General features: G+C 40.2%; 1 protein-coding gene across 1 annotated transcript; it reads right to left on the bottom strand.

The window, feature by feature from the left end:
- Positions 1–3,619: 3,619 nt before the first annotated feature.
- asphd1 (aspartate beta-hydroxylase domain containing 1) lies at positions 3,620–12,280 on the bottom strand. Its single transcript, XM_066642823.1, has 6 exons — positions 12,004–12,280; positions 9,554–9,993; positions 8,989–9,195; positions 7,805–8,012; positions 4,791–4,904; positions 3,620–4,399 (listed from the first exon to the last, which is right to left on the bottom strand). The coding sequence occupies exons 2-6, from the start codon at positions 9,971–9,973 to the stop codon at positions 4,290–4,292; spliced, it is 1,059 nt and encodes a 352-aa protein (XP_066498920.1). The 5' UTR covers positions 9,974–9,993; positions 12,004–12,280; the 3' UTR covers positions 3,620–4,289.
- Positions 12,281–12,511: the final 231 nt, after the last annotated feature.

Raw genomic sequence — 12,511 nt, 5'->3', positions numbered from 1 at the left:
TATTCTTTGTCATATTGCCCATCCCTACTAAATAGAACCTAGTCAAAACTCTGTTTTATTTAAATGGACAAACTCCATTCTAGCTACAATTGCTATGAGGTACCACATTTAATTGTGGCTCATGGATAGATGATTTCTTTGTTTCTTTTGTTTGAGAGATATTTCTAATATTGAGATAGAACTACAGACAAAACCTATAAACTAAAATCCACACAAGAGACTCTTAAAAAAATAAAGCTCTAAAAAAGATGAATGCACTCAGGCGTAGATGAATAAGATCACCTCTCATCATATCAGAATATAAAAGACGCTGAATAAAATGTCTACTTGCTTTAGCTTATTCAAGCTGAAGGTAGAAATAAAAACCAGCCAACTGGAAACAGAGTGGTGCTGTGGTGGGCTTCTGTGAACTGAAGCTCATTTTGGGATGTTTTTGGCAATTTGATTCTATTTTATATTAATGTATATAAGCATTTTATTTAAATAGCTTCCAGTACCTTTGTGTTTAACTTGTGTATCCCTTGCCTTTAATCTCAACTTGCCTTTAACTTGGCTAGGATACACAGAACGTCTGAACACTATGTACATTTGTGTGCCGCTCTGCATATATCTGTAAATGGAACTTACATTTAACAAAATATTTGTGCAATGTATTATCAAATTGCCTAACCCTAGTGCTGACCCCAACCCGAGCCCTAACAGAGTTGTGAATCAGATGTATATAATGTTTTTATTATAATCTTAACCATGCCATTTAATGTCATACCCCTGGATGCCCAGACATTTTGTCTTTGTGTAGAATAATGGTGGGCAAAAGGGCCAAAACAGCAAAAAAAAACAAAAAACTAGCAGGCAACAAACAGTAATGTATAAGTACTCCAAAAGTTATCTTGATTATGAAACACACTCAAAATTTGATCATAAGTAAATTTCCTTGTAGTTAAATTCTTAAGCTTTAAAAAGTAACTCTAGAGCAGGACATGTGTCTATACAGGCCATGTTTGACCTGTGGGCCACACTTAGGGCAGTGCTGATTAAGCCCAGTTTGGGATGTGCTGGGTGATAATAATTCTATTATAATGAAATAATATATTTATTAGTTGTTAACTAGAGCCGTATCAGTTACAGGTCATTCCAATATATTTATGTTAACTGGAGCTGTATTAAGTGTATTATGCATATCTTGGATACATCTGACAAAATGCAAGTCCTTTTAAAAATGAAAGCTTCAGGTTTTTCAAGTCCAACAAAGTTCGCCTCAGCATCCAGCATTGTAGTTAACTTACAGCATTTTACTGGATAAACACTGGCTTTGAGTGGCAAGGTGAAATGTATGACTGACTCAAGGAGGAGGAGATATGGAAAGATGGTAGAGATGATCATCAGACACAGTAAGTTGAGGGTAAGATGTTGATGGCACTGGTTCCAGTCCATGGCAAAGGAAAAGTACAGGGCGGACCATTTATATGGATACACCTTAATAAAATGGGAATGGTTGGTGATATTAACTTCTTGTTTGTGGCACATTAGTATATGGGAGGGGGGGGGACTTTTCAAGATGGGTGGTGACCATGGCGGCCATTTTGGATCCAACTTTTGTTTTTTTCAATGGGAAGAGGGTCATGTGACACATCAAACTTATTGGGAATTTCATAAGAAGAACAGTGGTGTGCTTTTAATGTAACTTTATTCTTTCATGAGTTATTTACAAGTTTCTGACCACTTATAAAATGTGTTCAAAGTGCTGCCCATTGTGTTGGATTGTCAATGCAACTCTTTTCTCCCACTCTTCACACACTGATAGCAACACCGTAGGAGAAATGCTAGCACAGGCTTCCAGTTTCCGTAGTTTCAGGTGCTGCACACCTCGTATCTTCACAGTGTAGAAAATTGCCTTCAGATGACCCCAAAGATAAAAGTCTAAGGGGGTCAGATCAGGAGACCTTGGGGGCCATTCAACTGGCTCATGACGTTGACGTTTCCACTGATGAAGAATGGCCCCACTATCTTTGTACCCCATATACTACACCATACCATCAAGATCTTAATATCACCAACCATTCCCATTTTATTAAGGTGTATCCATGTAAATGGCCCACCCTGTATATCCACCCACTTGAAGATCTAATCTAGTGACGTCAGGGTAGTGACCCTCTGTCAAAAATGAGATGGTAACAATGCATTGCCTCATGAATGGCTCTTATTTGAGCAAATGGTAAACAAATGAACATTGAATGTTTCCAAGTTGAAGGTTGGTATGTAGATGACCTCTTGTAAAAGAGATGGAGATAATGTGATGATATGTGAATGTATATATTGACTTTATTTGTTCTGAATAGACTCGAAAAGCATGTCAGGGTGAATGTGTTAGTAAACACTTGCCTTAGTGGGAAAAGAGGTAAATAGGACAAAGAGGCAGGAAAGGGACAGAGAAAGGAGCACCAAGGCATCTGTGTGTGTGTGTGTGTGTGTTAGATGCTCTACAGCACCAGAATCACACTGGCAGACTGAGACAGATTACCTGGACTAGATTACTGTATCAGAGAAGAGGGATTGACCGATTTATGCACTCCGGGTTGAACTCTCTGATGATCTGCTCAAATATGCATTAATAAGATCGGGGCTGAAGACAGGGCCATTTGAGCGAACTGCTCTAAGGCCTTTTAGCTGTTGTGTGTACCCTCAATATCTTGATATCTCCTCAAAATCAGAGATGGGGACACATAGTTCATTCGTTATTGTTGTATGGTAGTATATTATATACAGTGGCAGCTGGTGAAAATATTTCCTGGTGAGGCTGTTTGTGCCACATTTTCAGTTTCAACAGCCATTTCAATACAATTTAACTCGTAATGCAAGATCAAAACGCTGAGGAAATCAGGCGTTTCTAATTGTCCGACCAATCAGCAGACTAATAGTAAAATGATCATAAATTGAAGCACTTTTGTTCTCAGATACAAGGTACATTACATTATAGGACTCATTACTCAATTTCTAGGATGCTGCATATTGACCGTACCCTCTCTCACTCTGTGTGTGTGTGTGTGTGTGTGTGTGTGTGTGTGTGTGTGTGTGTGTGTGTTTATCTGGACTGAACTCTTTGACCTGTAGTTTCTTCACCAACGTTTTTTGAACAAATGTTGGAGATGAAATGAAAAACGAATTGTATTTTTAATTCTTGTAACACTGTTCTTTCTTTTTCATAGTTTTATTCATCTTATTGTTTTTATTGGGGGGAGGGGATACTTACTTATTTGTCTATGTGTCCTAAATATGCTGCACTTTGGCCAAACATATTCCCAATTTTTAAAAAAATAACAATAAAGTATACTTTGACTTTGAGATGAGAGAGATCTTATTGAATTCAGAACCAGCAGGAGCCTTGAGCCCTGAGTAATCACCAATAACTGTCTGGACCAACTGCACTTCTTGATAGCTACGTTAGCCTTGTAGCCTTAATGCAAAATGTAACAATAAACCTCAGACACCAAATTTAAAATCCTATTTAAAATGTGTTTAAATATTTGAGTAATTTTAGCTAGTCAAGGACACAAAAATACTTCCATGATGTCTCCTTGTTTTGCTTTAACAAAAGTCTTTATTCAGAGAATACACCTTTAATAAATTATACATTTGCTTTGCGAGGAGGATGGTTCAGATGCATCGCATTGGCTGTACAGCTGGGCTTCACAACACATGCATGCAGTCTGATCAAACACGAGGGCTTTTCTTGTTGAATGTGTGCTTCACACAGTGTGTCTGAAAATAAAGCTCTTGAAAATAAAACTCCATATCATAAAACCAGGTCTTCACCAATGGACATTGGTATAATCTACATACAGTGTCAACGGAATAACTGAAGTCACAGTATATATCAGGATAAGAGGTCACAGTCAGGTGATGAAATCAGGCACGGAATGATAGAACTGGAGTTTGGAGTCCTTGAGACAGGCACAAATCAAAAATAGATGTGAAGATATTCAAAACTTCAGCTTGTATAGTTTTCACAGTATTTGTGAGTGCATGTTTGCGGTAGCGCTCTAGTGAGGGCCTGCTGAGATAGAAAACTGTGCTTGTGGAAGACTCGAGTTGATAGAGAATATTTGGGCAGTAGAATACAAAGCAAGAACATACAATAAATGTATGGTCACATAAGGGAATGGCAATTCCGTCTGGTCTCCATGTAGACTAGACACACCCCACCCGTTTAGCTGAATACTGTTTGAGAAGCTGGTAGTCTTTCTCTTCCTGTTTTGGTGAAACTGGTGAACACTGGGATATGTAGTTGATTACTGCTCAGGAGCAAAAATGTAGTCCAGAGCTTGTCTCTCTGCTGCAGCTACATTTGGGTGCCACAGATCCACACTGAAAATCACCCTTGGGCCATCTTCAGCAACACCTAGAAGACAAATGAAAAGAAATGGTTCTGAATGATTATAGGTTGACTGCTTCAAAGGAGTTACTGATTTGTGCATAACGGTTACGACAGTGTACAGGACTACACTCAAGAGTGATGGTTCTGATACCTTGTCTTTACATTTTATTTAAACTACTTGAAATGTTAGCATCAGAAGCCTATAGCTGTTATTGTTGTTTTGCTCCACTATTCATTTACGTTCCATTTTTTCATTTTAGATTTTGTTTAAAATCGCAAAATCTCACTTAAAATGGCAGTTGCAGTAGATTTAATGCCACAGAATTAAAGTAAGATTACTGCTACATACTGCACATTAAAGTATTCTGTGCTGACAGTACTTGCTGGTTTCTAGGCTGCCATTACGTGGCTGTACCATTGTGAGAGATGGTGTGCAGGAAGGAGTCATCCACCAGGAGGCAGTGTCCTTCAGACCAGCACTGCGGCTCACCACCCACGACCAGCTCGCAATGAACAGGAGTCTGGAGGCCTACGAGAGACGGTCAGTTACAACACTTTCCAAAATGTTGAGTACAGACCATACCACATCTTCTGTCTTTTTATAAAATAATACAGCTGGGATGCAACAGTTTATACAGAGCTGCCAAGTGGTACTACAGTTAATGCTGCCTCCACACAGCTTTAGGGTCCTGGGGACTGCATGTTCATTCCCAGGCTCAGGTCTGTATTTGTAAAAGGGGGTTTGGTGTATTCTCGCAATGTCTGTTTAGTCTGGATGCTTTGGTTTCCTCTCACACTCTAATAGATGAATGGGCTGTGGTAAAGGATCTATGGGTGTGTGTGTGTGAGAGTGAATGTGGGAGTGAGTGATGCAATGTGATGGACTGGTGCCCCATCCAGGGCATATTTCTGCTTTGCATTCGATGATTTTTGGTAGGCTTCTGAGAGAAGATGAATGACAGTGAACAATTTAACTTGTTATATACAGGGGTTAGACAATGAAACTGAAACACCTGTCATTTTAGTGTGGGAGGTTTCATGACTAAAATGGACCAGCCTGGTGGCCAATCTTCATTAATTTCACATTGCACCAGTAAGACCATGTGCATCCAATGGTTCAAACATTGTGTCCTGAAGGCGGTGCCGTGTATCAGGACGACAATGCACCAATACACACAGCAAGACTGGTGAAAGATTGGTTTGATGAACATGAAAGTGAAGTTGAACATCTCCCATGGCCTGCACAGTCACCAGATCTAAATATTATTGAGCCACTTTGGGGTGTTTTGGAGGAGCGAGTCAGGAAACGTTTTCCTCCACCAGCATCACGTAGTGACCTGGCCACTATCCTGCAAGAAGAATGGCTTAAAATCGCTCTGACCACTGTGCAGGACTTGTATATGTCATTCCCAAGACAAATTGATGCTGTATTGGCCGCAAAAGGAGGCCCTACACCATACTAATAAATTATTGAGGTCTAAAACCAGGTCTTTCAGTTTCATTGTCCAACCCCTGTATGTCACAGTTCTACCTAAGGCATTTATTTAAACCAGTAGATGACATCTAAGTCATGTATTTCTACCAGACCAGCAGATTGAGGTCAATAGGAACACAGCTGGAGCAAGCAAACTGAGTATTATTTTAAGGATTGAAGAATAAATATAAAGAGAGGACATGCTGAGATTGGAAAAATGCCAAAAATAGCTTTATGGCACTGCATTAATGCTTATATTTAGTGTAGGATCAGGATCATTTAGACAGTTCTGTGCCAGCTGGCACATTTTATCTCAGATCTGCTGCTAAGTGCCTAATCTTACCACACGTCCAGTGTATATTTTCCATAACAGCAATTTATCAGCTTTCTTTGAGTTATGTAATGTTATTACACAGATTTGAAATAAGTCCTGTGTGAGTTGAATTTAGAACAGATTTTTTAAGAAATAAGTATGCTGATTTTGAAAGTTATTCAATTATAACAAAAACAAAACAAAACAAACTTTAGTGTTTTCTTTTTAGTTGCCAGAATTTTAACTGAAACATATTTGAGCTACAACATAAATAATAAGCTTTTTGTCTGGAAAATACAGGGCTTTTATTCTGTAATTCTTAGCTTTTGGTTACATGGCTCATTAAAAATGCATTACGAAAATTCTCTTCCTAAATTTAAAGCAATAGTTCAGCAGAAAACATATATATTTTTCCAGCTTAACCCAAACACAGTAAACATCACTTCTTTATTTTTGCACTAGATTTGATTTACCTAGCAAGCCAATTTTATTCTCAAATAGTTTTCTTAAATATAAAAAAGAACATGGTATGTTCCACAACCATTATTATGTTTAAGAGGCTATTACTTTTTCACATAGGTGATGCATAGAATTTTCAGTAAATGTGTATCTGTAATAAATGTAATGATAATTTAAAAGCTGCTATTTGTGTTTACTTGTCTTTATATTAAAATTAGAATGTGACAAATTTTCAAAAATAGAAAAAGAAATGGTACATATAACAAAAAAATCCTGGAAGTACAAAAAAGTAACTTCCAGCCTTCCTTGCAATCACGTATTAAAATGGGCAAAATAATCACATTGTGTCAAATTCACACCATGAAAAAAAACATGTAAGATATTTTGGAGGAAAAAAAATATATAAAATAATATTTAAAATCATTAGAAATAAATAAATCATGATTTTAATACTAGAGAATTACATGACATTTACTGCAAAATGCTGTGCAGTATATTATTACTGCATACTGACAGTAGTGTTTCAGGAGCTGAGCTTTAAGTACTTTACTGTTATTCATTCATTCATTCATTCATTCTTTTATTTATTGTCTGTAACTGCTTATCCAATTCAGGGTCGCGGTGGGGCCGGAGCCCACTCGGAATCACTGGGCGCAAGGCGGGAACACACCCCAGAGGGGATGGCAACCCTTCAAAGGCAGACACACACTCACACCTATGGACACTTTTGATTCACCAATCCACCTACCAACGTGTGTTTTTGGACCGTGGGAGGAAACTGGAGCACCCAGAGGAAACCCACACAGACACAGGGAGAACACACCACACTTCTCACAGACAGTCACCCGGAGGAAACCCACGCAGACACAGGGAGAACACACCAAACTCCTCACAGACAGTCACCCAGAGCAGGAATCGAATGCACAACCTCCAGGTCCCTGGAGCTGTGTAACTGTGACACTACCTGCTGCACCACCGTGCCGCCTAATTATTTATTTATTCTTATTTTTATTTATTTTATTTATTTTTTGTCTTTAGGAGAAGTTAAAAAGCTTAAGGTAAAATCAATTAAACAAATTTCAGACACCAAACATGTCACAGGTACATTAGGGATAAGGTAAAAACGTTTCCTATGAAATTAGTGGTTAAATACACTTGTGCAGGACATCAGTTTGTAACTCACCCAAATGACAGCGCAGGCGTGTGTTAGTCGGGCCATAAGCTCCTCCCAGCGAGGCCCCAGGGCCCAGTACCCAGAAGCCTGCTGCCCCCAAAGAGTTACTGCTGATGAAGGTCCTGAGGGAGAGGAGGGTGCGGTATGTATATGGACATGCACGACAGTTACTCGCCACACACACTCCTGCGTTATAGAGCGGAAATACTGCCTGACCCTGCAAACACAACAAATGCATTATTTGGTTTAACACCACAAGAAAATATTTCTGTCATTATGTCGATGATACACAAACTTTTATGTGTTTTATTCATTTATTTATTTTTAATCATTTAGGGATTCTGTATTAAACAGAGCCAAAATGCCTGCCCCAATATGGAATGGTTATTTATGGACCACAAAGCAAAATCCCTTTCAGAATTCATAGTCTGTTAATTACCTTACAGTTTCAGCAAAACAAAATTCTAACAAGTTTTTACTGCAGCAGTGGGAACAGATTTCTACAAAATTTTGTGATTTTTCCTGTCAGATCTGATCTAATTTGAAAATCACCAAACCGTGCTGGAGTCCAGCTCGCACAGCCCCACCCCTGAGTAGTAATGAAGCTTTATTAGAAAAATAAGAATGATGTACTTTTAAAAGATCTTTCAGTGTGGTGCAGTGCAGATATTGATTTCACAATTGAGAAAGAGAGAGAGAGACAGAGACAGAGAGAGAGACACACAGAGAGACAGAGAATGAATAGGTACGCTATTCAAATCCTATTTAGCAGTGGCCATGTCAGACTATTTCTTCAAAAATCCATTTTGTAAATTTATATTTATATGGTCAACCAATCCATTATTACCTACAACAGTGTTCTTGGAACCACATTAAAATATATTTTATCCATGTTCAAGGACAGTGATAGTGCTATGAGGGCTAGCTGCAAAGCCCAGAACTTCTGACAGTCATAGGACTTTATGTTAATATGAGGCGTGGTGTCAGCCGTACATTTACAGTACATTACTGTGAATTTGCATTAAACCAGATGTTGAATATTACTGTCATATTCCTTCAAAATGCAGTGTATTAACATTATTACAAAGCTAATTAAATAGTTTTTGCATAGTATATACCTATATAATTTGTTATATCAGCATGAAGGTGTGATTCATTTTATAATGTGCATAAATGTAGGGGCTGAGTTTGACCTTGGGTGCTTGGTAAGTCCACCCCATCTTTGTGTCGATTCCTCTCTGGTAGACTGCTTGGAATTCAGCAAGGATTATGGAGTAGCTAGCCTCCAGGACCTCAATGTCATGCCGATGAGCATCCCGAGGGAAGAAGGGAATGCTGGGAACGTCTGGCAAGTGGAAAAGGTGTGGCTTCTGAATAGAGAAGCGATCGTTCATCATGGCCTAAATGCAAGAAGATAAAGACATGGAGGATCACTGCAGGCAAACAGAGAGCAAGTTAAAGTAGGGTGAATGAGGAAAAAAGAGGGCACTTAGCTGGGGTAATCCCTGAAAGCCTGACATAAATTTATTCCTGCTAGCAACATTACAGCACATTTGACTATGTAAACCTTGACTATGTAAAACATATATGCAGATTAATTAAACTGTTTACTGAGTCATAGACTGACCCGCTTTCTCACCCATCCATCACTGAAAAGCTAGACAACGGGGGTCTGTTAGCTGCCATAATAGATTTGAGCATGTGTTGGTCTCCCTTCAAACACAACCCTGAATCCTGCTGCACTGTGATGGGTCAGACCTGGTTGCGGAGTCCCTTGTGGATTCGGCCCATTCCGGCCCAGCTGTAGCGCTTGGCGTACTCCTGCAGTGCTGTGTAGAGTTTTCTGCTTCCTGCCTCTGCCTGGGTGGGGAACAGGGCATGGCTTAGCACAGGTGTGAGGTAGCTGTCTGCTCCCTCCTCCTCACCCGTCTCCATAGCGATAGCTGGCACAGTTTTAGGTGTGGAGCGTCCCATGTCGCTGGAGGAGCGGGATAACGAGGAGAGGCTGGAGCCGGACTTTAGGGTCACTGCATGGCTCCTGCAGGATGGTGGGTCTGAGCCCATGCGGTAACAATACCAGAGGAAGAGCAGTAACAGAGTCCACAGCAGACCACTCAGAGGAGGACCACCCAGCTCCACACATGGGGGCAGAGGGAGCAGGTCTAGTGACCAGGACATCCTGCTGAGAGCCTGGAATACTGCAGGGGAAAAGATATGTAGAAAGTTGATAAATCCTACAATTAGTGACTGCTTTATAACAAGCACCTACTTGTCTCTGCACAGAAGATATCACATTATCCTTGGGCCATTTGTATTAGTCATACTCTAGCCTTTAATCTGTGGTCTTAAGATGCATGGTTGAGGTAGTACTCGTTCACCTTTCTATTAATATTTTCAATATGCGTGGGTACACTACAGTCATTGAAAGTGTTTTATATAGAACAAAAAAGTTGTGTGTCAACAGCCTATCCTTCTTTGGCTCTCAGACCTGTCCTCTTTTTATAAACCTCCCTGCCCCCGAAAAGGATTATACTCAATTCTAAATCTTCATAAACTATCAACAAATATAACATGAAATTTCAAATTTTCATTCATTCATTCATTATCTGTGAGCGCTTATCCAATTCAGGGTCGCGGTGGGTCCAGAGCCTACTTGGAATCATTGGGCACAAGGCGGAAACACACCCTGGACGCCAGTCCTTCACAGGGAAACACTCACACACACACACATTCACACCTACGGACACTTTTGAGTCGCCAGTCCATGTACCAACGTGTGTTTTTGGACTGTGGGAGGAAACCGGAGCAAACCCACGCTGACACCGGGAGAACACACCAACTCCTCACAGACAGTCACCCGGAGCGGGAATCAAACCCACAACCTCCAGGTCCCTGGAGCTGTTTGACTGCGACACTACCTGCTGCGCCACCGTGCCGCCCCAATTTCAAATTTAACCAGCATTTTATTCAGTTCATGTGTCATTGAGGTCTTGTGTCCCTCAGACTGTTCTGTTCCACTCTTTTCCCTGTTAAAACGGCACATGGCATCGTCTAGGTTTATAAATGGGTGAACCAGTGCACACTGTACAGGATTAACACCTTATAGTCCAGAAGATTCACTTGTTTGCTCACAGTGTGTCTTCAAATAGTGCAAAGTGTTGCCTGCCTGTTTATTACCTAGGAGTTTTGAACTTTTATCCTACATATGTACTTCTGAATTTCTCTCAATGTGTCTACACTGAGCAGGTGGAGAAAGTATCAGAAGGTATAAAAAGGCAAACAGAGGTATACAGAACACAAGAATCATGGATATAAATTGTTGGCTAGGAAAAGATCTATAATTTTTATCACACTTCTACAAATAAGAGTTGACTGGTGCACTTCCAGAAGAGCCACTTTTGCCTTTTCCCCTATAAAACACTAATTTATTAACGACCTGTGCTGTTTCTCTTACTTTCTTTTAATATACTGCACTTTTACTGTAATTTTACAGCATTAAAATTACATAGTCATAGTAACTTCTGTCAACTACTGAGAACCAGTTTACCCCAGGAATACTGACTCAAATTCAGCTTGACTCTTTAAATACTGTAGCTGTAGCTCCACCTCCAACACCAAAGCCCTGGATTCACTGACTCCACCTCTCATATAAACAAACATATCTTCAATCTTGAGATAATGTAGTTGTAGCTACACCCACAACACCAGCTCACTGATTCACTGACTCCTCCTCTCTTGGCAAAAGTCACCTGTCTTGCATTCTTTTCTGTTTACCTATTAAACTTCTGGGAATTCCGAGATAGATATAGCTTACTGTAACTTGTGATATAGTAAACTGTTGTGAATGAACGTCAGCTCCCAGAATTCCTAGTGAAACACGGAAATAATATGTTATTGTATAATCTGTATTATAATTTACTCTAAAATTACAGATATCGTGCATTGCTCTTGTATTATCCAGCTGAAGATTCATGTTCTGGGGCTTCTGCTCTGTTACATAACGCTCCTGCGGGTCGCCTGCGTGTTTTGTGGCTTCTCTTCCGCGTTTACGTTAATACCATAGGGTACCTAATAAACACAGAACACATACGGGCAACAAGAACCGCTCCAATGAGCCAAACGTTTACTACTAGCTTGCAGCAAGGGTCCTTTAGGGCATCAAGCTGTTGCCTTCAGTTGTTTTGTGTCTTGCGTGTAGTGTAGCTTACCACGTCTTTGCTCCACTCTTAGTTCTCTGCCTGCTGTTCTTCTCCTCTCTTCCTGCTTTATAAGCTGCTGCAACTAGCAAACATACAGCAGTCTGTTTTCGCTAATATCTCCTCGTTACTACCTTCAGAAGACAAGACATAAAACAGTCTTAAACTAACGTAAAAAACTACCGCAGCTTGATTCGTGCACATTTAAGCCTCATTCTCCTCGTCTTTTCTCGATCCTCGCGTCATAACGTTGCCTCCAATGCTGCGGCAGCGGCGACGTGTTCAGCACCACCGCGGCGGCCAGCTCCCCACTGCCGCCTGAGGAGACTGCAGTACCGCGCTCTGGCCGCTTGAGGGGGCGTTCTCAGGACATCGCTCACTAACAGCAGATACCGTCACAGAACTGTTCGACTCCAGACATTTTTGGAGTCGACTCCAAGTGATGGGATCGATTTCATGAGTCTATCATGGACAATTATATGCAAAATTCTGTACTTAAAAAAATAGACACATTTAGTAA

Source organism: Hoplias malabaricus, chromosome 13 (assembly GCF_029633855.1).
Source record: "Hoplias malabaricus isolate fHopMal1 chromosome 13, fHopMal1.hap1, whole genome shotgun sequence".
Taxonomy (NCBI): Eukaryota; Metazoa; Chordata; class Actinopteri; order Characiformes; family Erythrinidae; genus Hoplias; species Hoplias malabaricus.
Note: the sequence above shows the minus strand (reverse complement) of the source record. Positions and strands in the feature narration are given on the sequence as shown.